General features: G+C 42.3%; 2 protein-coding genes across 3 annotated transcripts in view; both read left to right on the forward strand.

Annotated features, from left to right (window-relative positions):
• LOC132006990 (fibrous sheath-interacting protein 2-like) overlaps positions 1–394 on the forward strand; it is a 52,402-nt gene extending 52,008 nt beyond the window's left edge. Inside the window, exon 17 of the mRNA XM_059385171.1 lies at positions 355–394. Within this exon, the coding sequence (XP_059241154.1) occupies positions 355–394 (40 nt within the window). The remainder of the gene's footprint in view (positions 1–354) is intronic.
• On the forward strand, positions 390–15,843 carry LOC132006763 (fibrous sheath-interacting protein 2-like). 2 transcript variants are annotated; one of them, XM_059384751.1, is made up of 7 exons: positions 390–3,102; positions 6,311–6,802; positions 7,844–7,944; positions 9,039–9,085; positions 10,767–10,810; positions 13,839–13,905; positions 15,629–15,843. In XM_059384751.1, the coding sequence occupies exons 1-7, from the start codon at positions 397–399 to the stop codon at positions 15,772–15,774; spliced, it is 3,603 nt and encodes a 1,200-aa protein (XP_059240734.1). In that variant the 5' UTR covers positions 390–396; the 3' UTR covers positions 15,775–15,843. The 2 variants fall into 2 exon arrangements, 1 of the variants encoding a protein (XP_059240734.1); XR_009401212.1 differs by lacking the exons at positions 7,844–7,944; positions 13,839–13,905 and having other exon boundaries at positions 15,629–15,716.
• Positions 15,844–22,802: the final 6,959 nt, after the last annotated feature.

Below are 22,802 nucleotides of genomic sequence, written 5' to 3' on the forward strand. Positions count from 1 at the left end.
GAAAGTGAAGATACTCAGGGGCCAGATTTGAGTATGACACCTAGAAAGAAGGAAAGCAAGAAGAAACACACTCTGGGTATAAAAGAGGAGAAAGGGCAACGTGATGAGGTATACCAACATCTTTCATCAGCTACTGATGATACAAAAACCAAGAAGGTTGCGCTGGAACCAGCTTTAAAAATGGATAAAAAGAAGAGTGACAAGAAAAGAGGGAGTTCATTAGAAAAGGATGATAGACCTTCTGAATTACCATCTCTGAAATCCAAAGTGAGAGATAGAAAGATCCAAGAGAAGAGGAGAGATTCTCCAGCTTACGGAGTTACAGATGACAAACAGACCTTGTGTCTTAAACAGGTCCAAATTTTCACTGAAAGCATTTACAGAAATGTTTTAGAAATGTCTCCTTTCCAAGAACCAGAAGATGATTCAAAATCCCCAATTCCTCTAGGTGATAAAGCGGTATATTTAACTCAAGCAGATGGCAAGGGTTTAGCCCAACCTACCTCAACAAATCCAGGTAAACACAATGCTCCTGCAAAAGAGGAAGAGAATAAAAAAAGTGAAGATAAAGAGATCAAAAGTAAACCTAGTAAACCAGACCATCCACCAGAAAATAATCATGGGATTTTTCCTGCTAACTTTTTAGGAGATGTTCTCTCTGAAATAGTTAACAAATTGGTTTTTAATTCCTTACTGGGCACAGATGATACATGTCAGAATGTAACCAAAAATATAAATCAAACTGCACTCGATGACACAGCTATGAAACTGATTGATTCCCTGTTAAAGGAGTTTTCAGATGCTCAAATTAAAGTACTGAACCCAGGTCAGGGAAGTCAGTTCCTCCCATCTGCAGATAGAGTTTCATCAGTTCCCAACATACCTCTCAGGCAAAAAGAACCATCTGTGAATAAAGCACCTCGTGAGAAAAAAATGGCAGCTGCAACTAAGGTAGATTCTTCTGATGAGGCACCTTCTATGGCTAACATACCATCAAGTGATAAAATGTTAGTCAACAAGATTGTTCACTCCTCTCTATGCAGTATTTTGCAGGAATATAGATCTCAAGACTCCATTTATAAGGACATAAATAGTAATGGTGGAAATTTAGCAAGAAAGCTAGCTAATACTGTCATAGAAGAAATTTTTCAGCATCAGCTAAACTTGCTACTTTATGAAGAGGTTCCAGAGGCAGCATGTTTGCCTCTAGAATCTAAGGAGGTTATGAAAAAGGTCCACAAGGTAGTCCAAACAGCCTGCAAAGAATGTCAAACATCATCACCATATACCATAATGCTACCTTATGAATTTTTAGAAAGTATAATTTCTTCTCTTCTATCAAAAATTTTCTCAACAGTAGCCAGTGCAAAAGCAGAAATATCTGAAGATCATTTGTACACAGAACTGTATTTCCTTCAAATGAAGTTAATAAGTACAATTATGACAGAGATCTCCAAAGATAATGATATGATTATACAGTATGTAGAATCCTTACATCCTAATGATGATGAAATTATTCAATTAGTGGTTCAGACTATTTATAATAATCTCTTACCACAATTTGGATCTCAAAAGAGCATACAAAATTGTGTCAGCAGTGGTTGCAAAATCCTTTCAGAAACCATAGTTAATTTAGTTGTACAGGAAGTGGCTGGCAACCAGTTGCAGAACTATTTTTCTGGAGAGCTAACACCACATCAGTGTACAGAAGTTGACAGTGTTGTTGAAAATATCCTTAAAGATGTTATCCAAACCACTGAAGTTCCCCGGTCTCAGCCATCACAGGTTTATAAACTGCCTTTTCAAATAATAGAAGAAATTGCTGTAAATTTTTTGTCAAAGCTTTTATCTATGTTTCCAAAAGTGGGCAAGAAACAAAACAATTCTCTACATGCTGAAATGCAAACAATAATCTCAAAAATCTTAAGTTCATTTCAAGACTATCTCTCTAAAAGTCCAATTATAGTAGTGCCACAGGCCGAAGAATCACCCACTGTATCTTTAGCAGACAGTACAACTATTGAAAAAGTAGTTACTTCTGTTTATAACAGTGTTTTAAGGCATTCTGGCTCCCATATTTCAGTGTATAAGGATTTAATGAGTAAAAGCAATGTCCTTTCTGATATAATAGGATTTTTAATGGTGAAGGAAATTTCCAATTCAGAACTTCATCCTCAAGTAGAAGAAGAAGCATCAAGATCAGAGTTAGTTCTGGAAGCTGTCAAAATTATGGAAAAAGTGGTTAAGATCATTGATGACCTTAAGTCAAAGAAAAAGCCTTCAACAAAAAAAGAGACTGTTTTAGATGCTAGGTTTTTAGAAGAAATGCTGGCCTTGTTCTTGGCTAAACTAGTAAAGCTGCCAAGTGCCTCAAGCAGAGATGCAAAAAATTTATCAAAGTCTGAGGTAAATAAAATTGCATCTCAATTGACAAAATCTGTGACAGCTGAAATTGCCAGAAATAACATTAGTGTTGTAGCTGCTAATCCTGAAGAAAACTTTTTAAGTCCAGAAAGTATAGAAATTATTTCTCAGATAGTCGAGTCTGTTTATAATCAGGTACTACAACAATCTGGAACTCATGAAGAACTTTATTATGACATGAAAGGTACAAACAGTGTCTTCCCTAAAGAGGTAGCTTCTTTACTCATCAGTAAAGTTTCCAATTGTCCATTAGAAATGATTAGCTCAAAAGATTCAGAGGCTGGTCTCTTTGGCGATTTGGATCTTGGTCGAATTGTCGAAAAGGTGCATGACCATGCAGTTAAAAGAGGGCCTGAGCTAGAGCAAAAAGAATTAGGTCAAGATTTAAGTGAAGAGGAACTTCCAATTAAAATAATTCCTCACCGTGGGAAACAACCAATCAGTATCGATCCAGACATTGTGGCAGAACACCTAGGAGTCATTTCTATAAAAACACAACCTCTTGAGAAACTGCAGTTGGAGTGTTTAACTAGAACCGGACGCAGCATTGAGGCACTGAGAAGAGTGTCAGCGAGCGGGAGGAGTCACTCAATGGGCACACCTGAGGCAGGAAAGCAAAAGCGAGAAAGGCGCATTTCGTTGGATGAAGTGGGACGACTGAATGTGAAACCATTAGAGGTAAGTGCTAAACGCAGTGGTGAGAAGAGATGAGTAGTGACTGAGACCTGGTTGTCCTGCGATTTCCTTCTTTGGGCAGGTCTGTGGGAATGCATTTATAAAATATTGTCAATGTTCTCTTGCCCAGCCCAGTAGAACTGGGACACTCTGATTCAACCACTTCTCTGCCTTCCTGGGACTCACCCGTCAGCAGTGTGGCTCGGTGGAAAGGTGGAAAGCTATTTTCCATTAGCCAGTCAGACCAAACCTCCATTTCTTGAAGAATGGGAATACAGGGAAATACCCTTACCGGCAAACAGGACTCATTGGAACTGTAGTCCTCATTTGGCAATCCAGAAGAAATGCAATTTTTATCATCTCTACAGTTCTTTTTAAATGCATATACATTATCATAGTATTACATGGGTCCAAAAGGGCCAATTAGAACAACAGGTCAACCTGTTAAAGATGGAAATCCTCAGACTTAAGTCTCCACAGTAGTATTGTTTTACTTAGCAACGTTCATCAACAAACATCAGACTGCAGGCTCTTTACAGTTCATTTGTTTCTTCTTCTTTCACTTCCATTACATAATACTTTCACAGAACCCTCTACTCTGACACACTCAGGAGGAACCCAGTTTCTTTTTTTTTTTTTTTTTAAAGATTTTATTCATTTATTTGACAGACAGAAATCACAAGTAGACAGAGAGGCAGGCAGAGAGAGAGGGGAAGCAGGCTCCCCGCTGAGCAGAGAGCCCGATGCGGGGCTCGATCCCACGACCCTGGAATCATGACCCGAGCTGAAGGCAGAGGCTTTAACCCACTGAGCCACCCAGGCGCCCCAGGAACCCAGTTTCTTTCCTATGCTACCCTTGTTCTATACCCAGCTGTCTTCATATTTCTATTTTTATGAACTAGTTTTTCTGCAGTCCTATATTTAGGTTTTAAAAATACTTTAAAGGGGCTTGAATTGCCAAAACACTGTTCTTGGTACAATATAACTATTGAAAAAGTAGTTCTGTGTACAGATCTTAGGGCTCTAGGGCCTAGGGATGGTCCTTCCAGGAGATGGAGTTGTTACATTGATCCAGCCCCACGGTCTCATGTAATACCAAAGTCCCTCCATATAAATGAGCCTCTTGCAAGGATGATGGCGTGCAGTCACACTCAGGATATCGTCTGTGATTTACAAAGTGAGCAAAATTCTACAGAAGCAGCCGGCTTGGAGCGTAAGCCCAGGACTGTATTTTCCTTAGCATTATTTTCCAGCCCAATGAACTAAGTCTCAGAGCTGGTGAATACATTACAGGTTTTTGTTGTTGTTGTTGTTGTTGTTTTAGTCTCAGATACTCAGATTGTCAGAGACATTGATGGAGTCCCCTGGGTCCTTAGTTTCTTGAACCAGATGAAGATCCTTTCCAGTTCTAAAATGTTCTTTTCTCTCTCAGTTCTCAAAATTACATTATCATTTACTTGGTAGCTTTCATTTATATATAAGTAATTCCTTGGGCACAAGATCTATGTCTCAAAACTATAGACAATTACCTCTAAGTCATTACCTCTTAATCATCTGTCAGTTTTGGCTACCTGTTTCTTCTTTCACATCCTTTATCAGTACGTTAACTATCTCTTTATAGCCCACAGAAAGTTGGAAGAGAATAGCTAATCCAAAGCAACCACTGCTGCTACTCACAAGGGAAGCAAAAGCTGTCTCAGGGAAAGCAAATGGACCTAGCTAGCCCAGTTCAGACAGAATCTTGGCAGCGAGGTGGACAGTGGTGCCGTCCATCCCCAGTGTAGGCATGGAGGTTTCAGAAAGAACAGGAACCCAGGCAACTCCGAGGCTAGTCTTCGGTCAGGAATCCATAAGCAATGCTTCATTTGCTATTCTGAATTACCAAAACTTCCCAACACACCAGACACATGCCTATCAAAGACTCCTACAGTGACACAACCTGGAGCCATCAGGGCGACTTTGAGCTTTTGAACCACTATTTCCCTCCACCAGCACAGATCATCAAGACTGATTATGTTTCAGTTTTTTACAGGATTTCTTCTTTCATTTTGTTTTGCACAAGAGCTACCACTGTAGGGCAGCATTTATCTGAAACTCTGATTTGCAGTTTTACAGAGATCTAAGATTGATAACCCAAATTAATGTAAAGGTTCTGCAGCATCATCAAAGGCTACAGAAATGGAAAAGTCATTTATGACCATCTTTTCCTTGATCTGTCTTTCCCATTGCAAAATGGAAAGTGACATTTGACCAGGGAGGTGAAGAGGAATGAAGAGGTCCTCTTTGAAGCCGCCTTTGGAAAATATGTTCAAGGGTTAGAATGTGTGGAGGGTGATCATGCAAGGTCTTTCACAATCATGTTTTAAAATCCAGGTCAGCCAATACCTTGTCTTTTGTTCATGAAAATATCTACATTTAGGTTGCTCTTATGATTGGTTCTCTCACTAAGAAGTTTAGAAAAAGATGTCCTATCTAAGTCTGTCACAGGACTTTCCAGGTAAATGATGAAAACAGAATGTAATTACGGTATTTGTGCGTTTTGCATTTCTTGACAAGTAAAAAATAAAACTTGAACCAAAAGAACAAAACTTACTAGCGTTCCCTTCTTTGGACTGGATGACATTATTCTTTAATGCAAAAAAAGGATTACTGAAATGAGCAAATATTGCTTATGATTTTTATTTATTTTTTCCTTTAAATATATCACTACTCAAATATATATATAATATTATATTATACTATATTTTATATATATATATATATTTTATGAATATAGTATCATTTAGTGTACACCTTAGTTTTATTTACCATAAATTCAGAAAAGAAGTTCATGATGCTTGTAGATAATATCAGCTGTTGATTGGAATATCAATTCCACCATATTTACTACCATTTCACATATTATATTATATTATATTATACTAAATATAATATATAAGGTATATATTTATATATAATAATATATAGAGATCATATATAGATTATATATTATATATAATATGTATATAATATATATATTTGAGTAGTGATATATTTAAAGTAGTGATATATTTAAATATATATTTAAAATATATATTTTACTCTACCAGTAAGTGGCATTTGAGGATAATTTTACTAAATTGAAAAGCAAGTGAAAATTGCTTTATTACTATAGAACCATAGGAAAAATCACTGAGGCAGTAGTTTTTAATAATTTTCTCTTCAATTCCAGACTGCTAGTAGGAATTCATTTCAGAACTTAATAAAGCCTGACATCACCAAAGTGGAGCTTTTAAAAGATGTCCACAGCAAAAAAGATCTTATCATTCGTTTGGTAACTCATGATATTAATCAAGAAGTTTCAGAAAATAAAGCGGAAAAGGGCTTAACTTCTGATGAAGATGAAGTTGTTTTACAAGACGTTGTGAGAGAACTTCCAGAAGAACCATTGGACGATCAAGTAAAAGAAGACATAAAGCCCATTATGAACACAATGGCTTTTTCCAAGCCACCGAAGAGCAAGAGAAATCTGAAAAAATTTTTGTCACTAGGAAAATGTTGTCAGTGCAAATCCACTGTAACTATACTGGATACTGAAGCATCACCAAATCAATGGACAGAAGCTGAGGAGACACAACGAACTGTTTCTAATGTTGATGTGACTACCTCCAAATATTTGACTGGCATAGATTCTTCCTTTTGGAAGAGAAAGACACAACTAAGTGTAAGTGACAAACGGGACTCTCAATGACCGGGTTTCTATAGAGAAGGTATAGAGTTTCACAAACTTAGCTGAAGTAATTTTCGTTTGGTAGGAAGAAGAGTGCATAAACTGAATCTGGGCAGTCTCTCCCAACTTTGCTGATATTTACAATAAAAGGGAAATGATTAATGGATGAAGTCAGAAGCCTAAATTGAAGAAAAATAGATCACAGAAAGGGTCCTAGGTTAGTTAGAAGGACAAGAAAAACAGAAAAAGGAAACCACTTAGGAGAAATGCAATCTAATTATTTAAAATCATAGATTTAAATTTTTTGGTACTCTAGCCTAAAAATATTCACTGGAAGTTTTGTTTGCAGAAACTCCATGCCAGTGGGCAGGACCAGAAGATGGGCTGGAGGAGAGTAAAAAAGATTCATGCAAATTCAGCCTATCTGGGTTTGAATTCTGGCTTTGCCACTTAGTAGCTATGTGACATTTGGGCAAGTTCCTTAACCAAATTTTTTCTCAAAAATTATTTACCCAACTTGTTAAAACATAGCAAGTTATTCAAAGTATGCTGAATATGCCTCAGTCCATAAGTCCAACTATCACTCTGACACACAGCTCCTTTCCCGGTTCTGTATCATTCTAGTGATTGATTTGGCCTTATCTTCCTCTTGGGTTAGCCTCACCAAAAACAGTGCACTGTACATGCATTTGGAAGTTACACATGATTTAAGATTCCCTGGTGAGATAATCCTCTGAATTATCTGTTTGCAGTGATTTCCAGGTTAACCCAGAAACTGCAGTGAGCCAGAGAAAAGACAACACAGAGATACAACTCTGGCCAATTCAGAGGCTCGCCAGGACAATAGCCTCAACACAAACTCAGATCTGTTTATTAGGATCTATTTATTAGGAAGCCATGTGAGATTTTAGGAGCAAACACAGTGTACCTGATCAGAAGTGCTGGCTATATGGAAAACTAAGGAAACATTATGGCATATTTTACTTGTTATTACAAAATCTCCTTTTTATAATTATCTGACTTGTACTTTTCCAGAGAGAAGGAAGGAAATCTAGTACTGAACCAGCATATTACTTCTTACATAGAATTATGAGTTCATCCTCATACAATGAAGAGGATCTGCCCTCATTTTCTAGGTACATGAGTTGGCTAAGAAAATAGAAATCCAAAATGACAATTATGTTGGTGTGAAACATGGGCCCCTCGAGTAACCATGTGAGAAAGCCAGTGTCTCGCGCCTCAAACTCCCCTCACTCCTTCCCCTCGCCCTCCTCTGTGCTTGGTTCTTGGGGCTCCCCTTTCCGTGTTCTCTCCCACACCTATTTATGTGGTCTCTACTTCCTTCTTTCTAGTATAGTCGTCTAGTTAGTATAGTTCAAGTCTTTAATGTGTTAGATTCTGGAACCTAAGAGACAGACCCTGGGTCAACAGTAGTTCCTGCACTAATGGCCCACCTAAAGGGCTTCCTACTTACTGTCCTTATGTACCTACACACTCAACAGTGTGGCTCTGTCACAGGGATCCCCAAAATGGAGGGCTTATGTAAGTTGGAGCATTCGGGGAAGAATTCTAAAACGCAGTGGAGTTTGAGTTGGGCCTTGAAGGGTAGATGAGCTTTAGACAAGACCCTCCAAACTGGGGAAGACTGTAAGAGAAAGGATGGGCTCTGCAGTATTTATAGGAGACAAACAGGGGGGAAAAGTACATGTACACTTGAAGTCTGATTAATACTTTTTCTAAAATAGCCTTTTTCTAAAAAGTGCCTAAAATTGTTCCAGTGTTTAGAAGAATATTCACTAACTGGGAAGGGTATAGCACTTTGTATCAGGAGAAAACTAGGGTATAGGAGAAAAATCTACCTGATTAGAACTATATTCTTTTCCACTTGGCACAATGAAATTAAGGTTTCTTTTTGGCCTGATGCCATTTTAGGACACCTACCCCTGGCCCGCCATTAATCCTTTCTCCCTTCATGATTTCTATAACATACATAAGTAGTAAAGCAGGTGACTCTCAATTATTTGTGCTACTGGAAAAGAAGAGGGCGTATATAAAAACCAAATAAAAGTCACTGTAGCAGTCATTTTCACTTGATTTGATAACTCGAAGACATACCATTCTAGATTTACTTCTATATGAATAATGATTTTGACAGATTATTCTTTTACTTAGCCAGCATCCTTCATATATTAAATACATAGAAAATGAAATGTCTTTTATCTTTTTTTAGTGATGAGGATGATCGTCCTTCAGACCCAAGTGCCAAAGTAACAGAAGGTTGGATTGATTTTTTTTTCTTAGATACTATTTAAAGGAGACCTTATTGTTTGCACTGACAAATTTTCCTATTAGGGAACATGAAGTTAACACTAAGTTTTCTAATAGGTTGACCTACTTTGGGGGAATAGTTAACATGAGCAAACAAGTTTACTTTTTTTTATGATTTTTCTTTTTTTTTTATTTATTTTTTACTTTCAGCATAACAGTATTCATTATTTTTTCACCACACCCAGTGCTCATGCAGTCCTTCCCCTCTGTAATCCCCCCCCCCTGGTCCCCCGCCCCCCCCCCCCCCCCCCGCCACTTCAAACCCCTCAGATTGTTTTTCAGAGTCCATAGTCTCTCGTGATTCACCTCCCCTTCCATTTTACCCCAACTCCCTTCTCCTCTCTAACACCCCTTGTCCTCCATGCTATCTGTTATGCTCCACAAATAAGTGAAACCGTATGATAATTGAGTCTCTCTGCTTGACTTATTTCACTCAGCATAATCTCTTCCAGTCCCGTCCATGTTGCTACAAAAGTTGGGTATTCGTCCTTTCTGATGGAGGCATAATACTCCATAGTGTATATGGGCCACGTCTTCCTCATCCATTCGTCCGTTGAAGGGCATCTTGGTTCTTTCCATAGTTTGGCGACTTCATTGCACTACATTATGCTTAGTTCCTATATCCTTCAGTAATATTGCACCTGTCCAGTTGGCTCAATCACATTCAACAAAGAATCTCTGAGCACTTTCTTTGTGCTAGGTATGTTCGGAGTTCTGGAGATAAAGCCATGAGTAAGAGAGAAAAAGTCCTTACCCTCATTCTAACTTGGGAGCCAGGGGGCAACATAAACACAATAAATCTAGATAAAAATAAGTCCTCCCTCCCACCTCCCACAGGGTAAAGGCCATGGCTTGCAAAGCTCCACATGGTCTGGACAGCATTTCTCCCTCCCCACGGCCTCTCTGGCCACCTCTCCTGTTTACTCCTCCTCACTCCTGTTCGCGCCCAATCACTCCCCTGCAGCCACACATGCCCTCAGACACGCCAGGCATTCTCCTTTCTCAGAGCCTTTGCAGTTGTTGCTGCCAAAGAACATTCTTCTGCCAGGTATCTGCAGAGCTCCCTCCTCACCTTCAGATCTTTGCTGAAATATCAGTCATCTTCTAAGTACGGCCACCTCTGAGCACCTTCTTTGAAATTGCAACCCCAGCACTCCCTATCCTCTTGCCCTGCTTGAACTTGTTCCCCAGCATTTATCCTATCTGAGAGATTGTATGTTTTCATTTGTTTGTTGGCTGTCTCCTTCCCCTAGCATTTAGCTCCATGTGGGGAGGGGTTTTTGTCCACTATATCCCCGGAAATCACCCTTGGCCTCATTTCTCACTTTATGATGAACAAAGAAGCACACAGAGTTTGAACGGTGGTGCAGGGATCCATAAGCTGGTCAAAGCCTGCCTTTCCTGATGTTCTGGCTTGTGCTCTTTCCACCACATCATGCACCATCTTTCCCAGTTTGGGAGTAAAGAGCCAAGACCTGTACCCAGAATTCTAGGGATCTCACCTCTTTTCAGCTTTTTCTGTTTGCCTAATTTCTGCAATTCTTTACTAAAGCTATTGAGGTAATTTTTGTGCCAAAATTTGTATATGCCTCTGAAATAACTGTTTTCCAATATTATATTTTGCCCACAGAAAGTTTTGAATATCCGGATCTGGAGAATGCAAGCAGTATTAAGGTAAATATTTTTCACCGGCCCCTTATTGTGAGCTAGTGAAGCCCCGACAGAAATAAGGGACTCCCTGCAAACAAGGGACTGCTTGTGTGTCTTGCTGAGGGGCCTCAGGAAGCATTCCCTTGTCCACACCTTCCACACACAAAGCTCTCCCAGCTGGGGCCAGCCCGTGGTGCCTGAAAATCTTTTCATCGAAATCCTCACATTTGGGTTAAATTATTGTCTTTATGCAGATACACAAAGTAAGCCACAGCCCCCTTAGCACCTTAGAGCAATGCCACTCAGTTTGGTTCCTGTAGCATCTAGAGAAAAGCTGAACGGGAGTGAGTCACAGTGCACTCCCAGGTAGGCCCAGGCAAGGGACCTGGGGTGGGCAGGGAGAAAAGATGCTTCAAAGAGGAAGGGGCACTGCTTGAGGGAAAGGAGTGCTGATTCCAGCTACTTCCCCATGTTCCTGAGCAATGACCCTTCATAGGCAGCTTTCCAAAATTCTGGCCGACTCCTCAGTGTGATCCCAAGAAATTCCCCTTCCCTAGGGTGCTCTTAGGAAGTTTTCAATAATGGCTGAAGCCATAGATCCACCTGGAACCTCTGCTCTGTTTTGTATCACTTTTGCTTTCCTCTAGGTTTACTCTAACTGCTCCCCAGTGTGCGTGTACATACACCCTCTCATACATCCATCATCAGTTTTCCAGAGACTTCTCACTTAGCAATACTAACGTCTATTTGACCCTCAAGCATCACTGAGAGGCCTGTCCGGAGGCCTGCTGACAGGCTTTTCCATTGCTAAGCTGATTCCCTGGCTCATCGTAATTCTTCTTGCTGATTGTCCTTCTCACTTGCTGACTGTTTTCCCAGTGTAAAATTAGAAAGGCCTGATCCATTAAGATATTCAGCATTCTTTATCGAGTAGCACAGAAATCCCTGCTTGCATTCAGCTCCAGGTAAACATTAGTCAGTGTACACATGAGGACAGTCACTCTTCAGTGCCAGACATAGAAAAAGAAGCCATCATGTTTCCCTTAATGCCAAAGCTTTTACCGTAGCCTCAGGCCCTATATGAGCTGCCCATCCTCTCTCTTCCCAACCCCCTTTACCCATATGTCACTCTGTTACCGCTCTGTCCACTCACGGTCATTCCTCCAGCCTCACTGGCCTCCTTACCGCTCTCCTAAAATGTGAAGCATGCTCTCACCTCAGGGCCTTTGCACTAGCTCATCCTTTGCCAGAGACACACAATTCCCAGATGGCTGTGTGTCTTCCTCCCCTTCTCCTTCCAGTCTTTGCTCAAAAGTCACCATCTCTGTGAGGCCTTCCCTGACCACCCTATGTAAGATGGAAACACACACACTACCCTCCCTTACCCTGCTTTATTTTTCTTCATAGTACTAACATCACTCTTCAGTCAATCATTCATTCACTGAATAATTTTTTATCAAGTGCCTACTATGTGCCAGGCACTGGAGATTCAGCAGTCAAGAAAGCAGACAAATATTCCTGCTCTCATTCTCTGGCAGACTTTATATTCACTTGAATATAAGCTTCGTGATGGCAAGGGCTTTGTTTTGTTCATTACTGTATGCCCAGCACCTAACACAGGACTGAAATAATAGTAGATGTCCAACAAACCCTTTTTTTTTTTTTTTTTTTTAAAGAAAAGCCTTAACCATCAGAGCCAAATCTAGTGTCTGTGTTGGGAGCTCCCTAGCCCTCTCACCATTAGTCGGATATATACCATATCTGGGAACTACTACACAGAGCAGAGGTTCTGGATCCTGGCTGCACGTTCAAATCATCTGGCAAACTTTTAAAAATTGATCCCCAGGCCTCAGCCCCAGAGATTGTGATTGGTCTGGGTTGCAGCCTGGGCCTTGGGAGCTCTAAAGGGTGCCCAGGTGATTTTAATGGCTGGCCAACGTTGCAAACTCTTGACTTAACCTACTCATGTCAGGCCATTCAGAAGCATCTGTCCCCCGACTCCCCACCCCCGCCTTCCTTTCTATCAAGCACGCTCAGCCTGGCTGCACATTAGAGTCCTCTGGGCAACTTAGATAAACGCTCGCCCCCCCCTCAGGGGTTCCTGTTCAATTGTCGTGGGGCCAAAGCGTGCCTATTTTTAATATTTATCCAGCTGGCTCTCTTGTGCTGCTAGTGTTCCGAACCAGTTCTTTAGATTGTCCCCTTCCCAGCTGATCCCTTTACAGATCCTGTTTCACAATGACTTACTCCATAAACTGCCTCGAATCTTCTTAGAAGAATTAGAGTCAAACTTCTACAGTAATACTCTGCCCTTCACACCATCAATACAAAACACAGTTTCTCTCATCGTGCATGCATTTATGCCTCGGTGCATGGATTTGCCACTTCCTTTATAACTGCCACCACCACGCAGTGGCTACCCTGCTGCCTGACCACCTCTCCCAGCCTGTTTTGTGCCCTTCTGGGGTCAGGCCACTTCTGCATCCCAGGTGATAAAGGGCCATAGAGCAGAACCAGCATCTGAGCCCTTTCCCTGCCTTACCACACACCACCTCCACGCTCCTGCAGCCGCACACTAGTCACTGACTTGCTCCACACCTCACAACTGTTAAGTTTAAAGGGAGATTGAGGCAGTGAAATGGACATCCCTTTTCCCGCTTCTCCCCTAAAGACCCACCAATCATGATCTTCTCTCAGAGAAGGATCTAAAACATGCCATTTATTCCAAGCCCCAGGAGGGAGGGGGAATGCATGGCTGGCACTTTCTGCAACCTGGGACACTTGGGCCCTTGAAATGATCCTACAGGGGCAGAGTGTGACCAAGTCTGGGGCCAATCCTGAGTGTCATAAGTGGCAAAAACCATGAGAAGTTATGCCTAGAAACAGCCCAAATCCCAGAGAATAACTCTTTGAGACTGCAGAGTACCAACACTGGGGTGTACGAGGGCCACATGGTTGTGCTTTGTCCCTTGAGGGTTTCTAGGCATTTCTAGTGTTTGCTGTCCAACAAAGGACAGAGGTTTAAGCTAGTATTTCACCTCTGTCTTGGCAGTTTATCACCCTCTATCAACGTGAAAGTGCTCTGGCCAGCCTGTATTCTTCAAATGATGGCATTTCAGGTACAATGTATTTATCATTTTCTAGTAAACCTCTCAATGATGTCATTCTAAATATATTCACCCCCCCCTGCAGTGAGTGGCTCCTGCCTTGCACCCTCCCCCGCCACCAATGTGGGGTTGAAACAATATTACTTACTGTGTAGACAGATTGTGGTTTGTGAGTTGTTACACAGTTCCCAGTTGAACCTCCCAGCAAAGGGGTGCCAGTTCCTGGCAGTAACATTTATCAGGTCTCAGCCACACACCAGGCATTCTGCTAAGTGCTTTTCTCACATACACCTGGTGATGCACCATGTCCCAGGGCAGTGTCCCAAGGTGTTGTCAGTGACAGCTCATTTGCCTTGGGATCACCCAGGATGCTTATAGCACATGCCTCGGTCCTGTAACTCAAAGTCGTTGGCTTGCTTTTTCAGACGGTGTATCTCTTTACCTCTGCAGATTTTTACTTTTTCCTGATTTCTAGGTGGTTCTTATTTTGTCAGCTACTGGCACGATCCAGTACTGCATTCTTAATTTGAAAAGCGAAACTATCCCCCCCCTTATTTGGGAGGAAATTTGTTGTCTCCTACCTTACTTTTAATCATCAATTGTTAAGATTCCCAAGCTTCTACTGCTGGAGAAGATTAAAAGCTAGGTAACTGCAAAAGCTAGAGGAGAACTTTGTCATTTACTAGAAACAAGAAAGTATGTGATTTATTGCCCTGTGTCTTTTCATGACATCCTGTCATCATGATCAGCAACACAGATAAATGCTCGTTTCTGTCCTTATAGATACAGTACTCATTCTGTTAACATCAACTATGATATGATTTGCACAAGTGGTGCAGAAAAAAAAAAAAATGGGTCCAAATGGAGACTCTTATTGGCTCCACAAGTCCTTTATAGCTCACACAACAAACAGATCATTTGGGGTCAGTCAACTGAAAATTTACCCAAAGCGAGTCAGAGATGATAACATTTTAATGCACTGCTGCTTTTACCTGGACATTCTGAAATGGATGCCCACACTGCTGAGAACTGGCAGTTACCTGTTCATGGGGAATCAGTGCCTCAGGCTGTTTTGGATAGCTATCGATGGCATGAGGGAGAAGGTGCCGCTGAGCTGGCTCGAGAAGCATCAGGGAGCAGGGAGTACAGAACAGCACATCAGAGCCTGCACTCTAGTGCCACCCTGGCCACCTTCTGTCCTCATCTAAAGTCACTAAGGTCCTCTGAGATGAGGCATCCGACCTCACTGAATGTCTCTGGTTTCCTTCCCAGGCTGGACAGAAGGAGAAAATAGTGTGTGTTATCATAATGAGTGCTGAGTAATGTACAGAATTGTTGAATCACTATACTGTACCCCCGAAACTCATATGCCACTGTGTGTTAACTACACTGGAATGAAAATTAAAAACTTAAAAAGAGGGGGGCATCTGGATGGTTAAACATGTGCCTTCAGCTCAGGTCATGATTCCGGGGTCCCATATCAAGCCCCGCATCGCATTCCCCACTCAACGGGGAGTCTGCTTCTCCCTCTGATCCTGCCCCTCAGTCATGCTTTCACTCTCTTTCTCTCTCAAATAAATAAAATCTTAAAAAAAAAAAAAACTTTTGAAAAAAGACGGTGAAACGTTTTTCCATAAGTGTTTCTTTCTGAATCCTAAATCATCAACCCCAGCCTCACAGTCTTAATTGGAAAGCCCAATAGATGACCACAGTTCTCTTTTTGGTTTGTTCGCAGATGCTGGCAAGCCCAGCACTTCCAAACACGGGTCTGAAATGATGAAGAAGGTATCAACAGCTCTGTCCAAAGTGTTTTCAAGATCTAATGCCAGTGCTTCCAAATCTTCCTCACCCCCACCACCCCCTCACCAGGACAGAAGCTGAGTCTGCAGCACCTAACATCAATAAGGGTGCTGACCTTCCTCAAAAAAATAAATGGTTTTTGAAACATGACATGGTGTCCTACACACCGATTCTTATACTTTTAAATTCTTATAAATAAATAAGAGCGAAGAACGTACACAACGGCAGCTGGAGAAAAGAAGGGTTTGATAAATGCTTCTGATAGGCATTTGGCACAAAAAGAGGGACTCTGCCTCCCATTGAGATTCAGCTGGTAACAGGATTCAGTCTCTGCTTTTGAGGGCACTGAAGCGTTGCTGGGAAGAGACTAACTTAAAAGCAAAACGGTAACACCAGTTAAGAGTGAGTCATCACATATTTTGTGTGCTCTAGGGGTTCAGAGAAGGGACTTGCGGTTGTGAGCTAGAGTGGTCGGTGTGAGTTTCCTGGAGGAGCTGGAATTGAGGCAATTCTCAAAGGGCGGGTAGGATCAGGTAGGTCTGGAAAGCACCAGGAAGGCTTTCACCTCTGGTCCCAGAGCTGCATACGATGCCACCATGCCTGAATTCAGTGTTGTCCAATGGAATCTTCTATGATGATGGAAATGGCAAACACACACACACACACACACACACACGCTCCCTCTGGCCACATTTTCATTCCAGTACAGTACCCACTAGCCCCAAATGGCTCCTGGCTAGTCACTAATATGAGTGAGGAACTGAATTTTTCATTTTATCTCCATTTAAATAGCCATGTGGAGCTAGTGGCTCCTTCACTGAATAGTGTCAGTCTAGTTAGTGCATAGCCTCATGGGCACTTTCCCACTCAGATTAGGTTGAAGAATTCCCTGAAAGTTCATTTCCAAAGTCTATCCCCAAAGACCTAGGGCAGTGCAAGGATCTGACTCCTCAGAGGGGCTTTGAAGCCTCCAGTCATCCTCCTGGTCCCTTCAAAACATATGAGCCATTGATGTGACCAGAGGGAGCTCATTCTTTCCAGTCCTATCTGTGCTTCTGCATTTGCCAAAACTCCATTGATGGTGACGCTGGGATGGCTCAGTCAGTTAAGTATCTGCCTTCAGCTCAGGTCATGATCCCAGGGTCCTGGGATTGAGCCCCACATTGGGCTCCCTGCTGCTCCCTCTACCTGCTGTTCCCCCTGCTTCTGCTCTGACACAAAGTCTTTAAAAAAAAAAAAACCCCACTGATAAAGAATAGGCCCCTTCTAGAACACCAAAATCAAGGAATCACAAAGAGCAAATCAGAACCTGTACCTTCCAACTCGCCTCAAATACAGTGCTTGGCTAGGAACTACTTCCATGAGACAGAAACCCCACGCGGGTACTGAAACCACCACTCTGGCTTCCCTCTATCCACTCAGTCAACAGGAAGAGGATCACTCAACCAGTCATTCTCATACCCCAGCTTTATCCAAAACGTTAGGTGAGAGGAAGTTCTCAGCCTTATCCAAAACTCCCTGGGGAAATATGTCCAGGCAAGTAAATTTCCTTTATGTTGTACCTACAGTCCTTTTGCAAATAAAATGGCGGGCAGTTCTGCACAAATGTCACCTGTCCCTAAATTGGCTGCCTTCATCCTGCCCCTACATACTGAAATTCATCACATGCAGCACCCTAAGTTTTATAGTCATTTTTTAATGGTTCACAATAATGACAAATACTGACCTTACATATGGATTTAATTTGTCTTTACTTGTAAAGTAACATAAATCCAGTTTGGAAGTCAAAAGTACAAATGGTTGAGTGAAAAGTAAGCCTCTTCACCTCTGTTCTTCTAGCTGCTACCTGGTTCTCCTCTCCAGGAGCAATCTCTTTTACCAATGGATCCCTCCTAAAGGCAGAAAACAGAGAAAGGAAGAAATGGAGTGAGGTGAGAAAGGAAGGAAAGATAGAGAATGAAAGCATGAGATTTGACAGATACTATTTCCTTGAGCCACTGATTTGGTCTGTTTCTATGGTTGCTTCAAATGAAGTCGGCGCTCGTTTTAAACAATGTTTTGTTTTGTTTTGTTTTGTTTTGTTTTGTCAGATGAACTAAATGTCAAAAGGTAAGAACCACAATGGAGGGGCGCCTGGGTGGCTCAGTGGGTTAAGCCGCTGCCTTCGGCCCAGGTCATGATCTCAGGGTCCTGGGATCGAGTCCCGCATCGGGCTCTCTGCTCAGCAGGGAGCCTGCTTCCCTCTCTCTCTCTGCCTGCCTCTCCGACTACTTGTGATTTCTCTCTGTAAAAAAAAAAAAAAAAATCTAAAAAAAAAAAAAAAAAAAAGAACCACAATGGAAGGAAAGATGCCTACCATAGTGATTCAAAGCCTGCTGGCCAAAATACACTAAGCATGTTTGAGCTAGTAGCTACACTTCTTGAAAATGGAACCATCCAAATGTAAAGAAATAGATGAAAGCACTAAAAGTAAAAATGCATAGCTTCACTTGCAATGAAAGCAAATGCAGATTAGAATAACCTGAAGTTATCACAATATACCTTCCAGAGAAGAAAAAAATAATAAAAATAATTAAAAAATGATAGAATCCAGTGTTGTCCAGAATGTAGTGGGAAAATTGTATTTAAGCTCTGCAGTGCTGATGATTCCACAAATTTGTTCTTTCTGGAAAGCAATCTAACAATAAGGCAAGCTATGGTTCTGTCTGCACTTTTGGATCTGGTAACTCCCCACTGGGGAATGTGGTCCGAGGGAATAATACAAAAAGAAAAATTTTAAAAGGACTCTGTATAAAAATGTTCATAATAGTATTATGATGCAAAATTAAAACCATCCAAGCAGGAGGAACTGGACAGTGTATTAACAATTTCAGCCACTGAAAACGATAAGGATAGTGGCAACCTAAACAAATAGAAATACAAGCAAAACCAGCTGCAAAATAAGATGTACGCTCTGACAACAGCCAGAGTATACTTTACGATTTGGTACTCATCTGGCATACTAATTAAAAAAATCCAAAAAAGAGATTTACTTTAATAATTGTGAAGGTTTTTGCTGTTGTTATCTACTTGCTAATAAATGCCTTTCTCCTGAAGAAACATCATAATCATCATTGACATCACTTTTTAAGCTACTTGAGCCAAATGGAATGATATCTAATACCTCAGGTTCTTACAAAGCATGATGAAAAGGAAAACATCAGTTCAGACTTTTTTAAATGGCTTCTTTAAAGAAGCTAAGTCATCTCCAATCATCCCCAAAGTATTCTTCTAAACCAACCCTAAGCTGGCAAAAAGTAGTCACATTTTTGACTGAACTTCATTGTAGGAAGTACACTAGCCTTAAATTAAGTGTGTAATCACAACAGCCATATATCTGCATGATACACATATGCTTTACTCAAACCTTTTTTTTCACATGTTACTTTAGAGTAACAATTAACTTATGTCGTATGGTTTTGCCCCTTTATAGGATATGGCACAACACTTCAGTATTTTTAATGATTTATCTAGGGACCAATGTATCTTTGATAACATACTTGGTCATACTTAATTTGTAGAATAGCAAATGCTTATCGTAAATGTAATTGTTGATTATTTCCTACTGAAAACTATGACCTGCTCTTATCTATTTTATGACGCAGTTTCCAGTAACACTTGCAGGAATCAGGAGCCACTTATTTAGTAAAGGAAGAACGCTAGGTTAAACCCTTCTAGTGCAAATAATCACACCCAAAATTATGTCTTCTAAGTTTACATTTTCAGATAAAATAGAAGACATCAGGAAACATTTAACTTTATTCTTTGGTCCTAACAGCACAGAGCAGAGCACTTTACACTTCACTAGAAGCCCACTTAGACAATGACCAGGTTATTCCTTTCAAAGAGCTTCAAAACATGTTTACAGAAGGGATGTCCTGTACCAGATAAGGATTATCTCCAATTTAGGACCCAATGAGTCCATAAACTGCTGAGATAGATACTTATTAGGTACATGCCCCAATAGGTTCGAGGAAGCAAAAAGGGACGGACAGACGGACTAGGGTGGTAATTAGGCCACCATGAAAGAAATCCTGCTGTGGCAAGAACCGGAAAACATCCTTAGTCAGCACTTCATTCAATGTGGCTGTTTAGCCTTGAGATCACTGGAAATTTGTCCACCAATGAATTCCAACTGTCTCTTGTGAAGTGAATCCATGAAAGGAACAGTTAAACATTCACTGTTCCCAATGATCCACTGAAACCATTTGCTAACTGGGTCTTTCAGGCTTGGCCTGGTACAGGGTGTATGTGTGCCTCTCAGATTTCTGACTGCCAGGAGCATGAGTGATGAACAGCCACAGCTGCTGAGCTCTGAAATCCAATGGTGCTGCTGCTGCTGCAATCCCTTAGCCCTGCATTTCCACCCAGGCCAGACTTCCCACAGGCTGCTCTCAGTCAGTGACTGCATGTGGCAGGGATATTAAGACAGCCCATTCCTGTGAGACACAGGACTCCCTTCACAGGCGACTTGGAGTCAGGGATGCTCCCAGAGAACTCCTCCAGCCTCACAAAGGACAGCAAGGATTAGGCCTGTCCACATCACAGGTGTGGAAAGTAGACATGAGACTTAATGGGTTAGAAGAAGACAGTTTATTACAGCACAGCAAACAGCATCAGGAGTACTGGCATAGTGTTGCCAGTTTCCCTGTCCCAAGTCCCACAGGACAATGTAGTGGGCTCGGGTGGATGCCACCCACGAGGTGGGTTGCATGACAGCTGAGGAGCCCGGACTCAAGGGCCTGGGGCTTTTTGAGAAATGAGCAAACCAACCGGTGCCCCTCCCCTGGGCAGCACGCAGTTGAACAGTAGTCAGTCACACTGTGGTCATCTTGCCCTACAGAAATGGCTCAGTATTAGGAGATCCATAAGCCTTGCTTTAAAAACACTCACTAAGAATGTGCAAGAATGCTTGTGACCCACAGCAGCCTGCCTCTTCCAACAGACGCATTTGCTTTGCCAGATGTTCTTAGAACTGCACCACACATTCCAAGATCTTTCCTACGCAGCCCTCTGTCCTTCCTGCTCTCCTCCACAGGATTTAGACCTGCATCTAGTCTGTTTGGCAGCTCTCCTGGACTCCTCTGGCCCCCACCCATTTTCTCTCACAAGCATTTTCCCTAGAAAACCTCTTCTGTGCCTAATCCCATTTTGGCACCTGCTCCTCGAAGAACCCAATCTAGCATGAGTGGTACCAGTGGTGGTCCAAGAAAACAGGCTGTGATAAGATGGGGTCGGGGACAGCACCAGGCATTGCCTGGTGGACAAGACGGACACTGTCCTGATGGAGGTGTTGGGCACAGATAGTCTCAGGCATGGGACGGCAGTCCAACTACTAAAGATTTCTCTGGAGATGACCTGGGAACCCTGGGCGAATGGCCTGGCAGATGTGGTGATTCAGATTTTCGAAACACAGGAGAAGAATAAGGCCTAGAGAGACGGTGGGGATGGCTGGACACTGTGGAGTTGTACTGGACACACTGTAGCCGAGGGAATGGAAATGAAAGACAGTTAATAAGTGGCTAAAGACCAAGTTTGAGAGCCAGAGGGCTTCTGCGGACGTCACAAAGCCCCTTTCTCCTGCAGTGGAGGAGCAGACCAAGAGAGAACATAATGGAGAGGCCCAACTCAAGGGAGATTGGATCCTCAATATTTAATATGTGGCGCGTCTGCTTTGTGCAAGTCAGGGCCACAGGATTCCACGTGGTTGGAAAATCCTGGGATCCTGAGACATGGAGTGGGAACATCTGGCCAGACACTCCTCAGGGTGTTGGCTCTGCGACCCCCACCTGGGCTTCAGTTTGCAGAGGGGACCACTCTTCTCTCCTAACAGCTAGCATCTCCTCTGGGCTGGAAGATGCCGCAGAGCCTGCTCCGATGAGGCAACTCGCACCCCCCTCCAAGAAGCTGTCCCTGGCCCCTCTCCTGGTTACAAAGCTCATAACTAGGAGTAAATCCCAGCATAACCTGGCCGCATTAGTTGTTAGCCGAACTAAGAGAAGAAAGTATACACCAAAGAGCTGCAAGAATTAGCTGACAGGTACTGACAGGAGCCAAGGAAGCACTAGGTTGGACTGCAAGGGCGCTATATCAAAAGGGGGCTGAAAAGCAAAAATTCATAGACTTGAGAACACATTCTCAGAATACAGATTTAATCCCCCGGCAAAGATCCTCAGGGGGTACAAAGTTTCTACTAAGGTGGTTGGTTCTTAAAGGCCTGGAGAAAGTGATGGCTACTACTGAGCAAAGTCTTAACCCCTGAGCTGGCCTGACCAACAGCAGAAGGAATGGAAAGGCAGAGGGAAGCAGACATGGTGCAGTGGATAGATTGCATGAGATCAAAAACCCCATGAGAGGGTAGTATTCCATGGTGGTAGGCGGCGGTGGGGGGCATGGCGGGAGGCAGAGGACACCTCCTTTACCAAGGCCATCAGGAAGGCAGTGGGAAAAGGGGCACAGGTAGCACTATTCAAAGGTGACCCCCTCTGTAGGCCAGGGATGGCAGTAAGAGACCATCAGGGTCCGGAGAAAGAAAGACCAGGTGGAGCTGCTACCCACCAGAAGCCAGGAGGCCCCAAATACTAAAACAAACCACAAGGCCTGAGAGGCAGCCAAGGAAGATGGCAGATGGATGATGTGTCCCTATGAATAACACAGATGGGACAGCCAGCAAGGGTATCAAAATCTACAAGCTGAGAAAGGAAAACAGGGCAGGAACAGGGGTTTAAGGGAGGTTTTCCCCAATAAAAAGTCCTAATTCCTTGCTCAGTTTCAGACTTCAGCTGTTTTCTGACCTGGAAGAGGTAGCTGGGTCCCTAGAAGGAAGGACAATGAATTCTGCCCCACTCCACCAAGTACTAGAGCCATTTACTTCCATGTAAATACATGGGGAAGAATAGCCAGACATTCGAGGAATATGGACTCAAGATTGAAGCTGACATTATACCTACAGACCTGAAGCGTGATCATAGCCCTGGGGAATTCAGGGCTGAGTAATGACTGCAGTCCTGACCTGAAACAAGATTCACAGGGGGCCTGCAGAACTACCTAGTGGTCATATCCTACTCCTC

This window comes from Mustela nigripes, chromosome X, assembly GCF_022355385.1.
Source record: "Mustela nigripes isolate SB6536 chromosome X, MUSNIG.SB6536, whole genome shotgun sequence".
NCBI lineage: Eukaryota > Metazoa > Chordata > Mammalia > Carnivora > Mustelidae > Mustela > Mustela nigripes.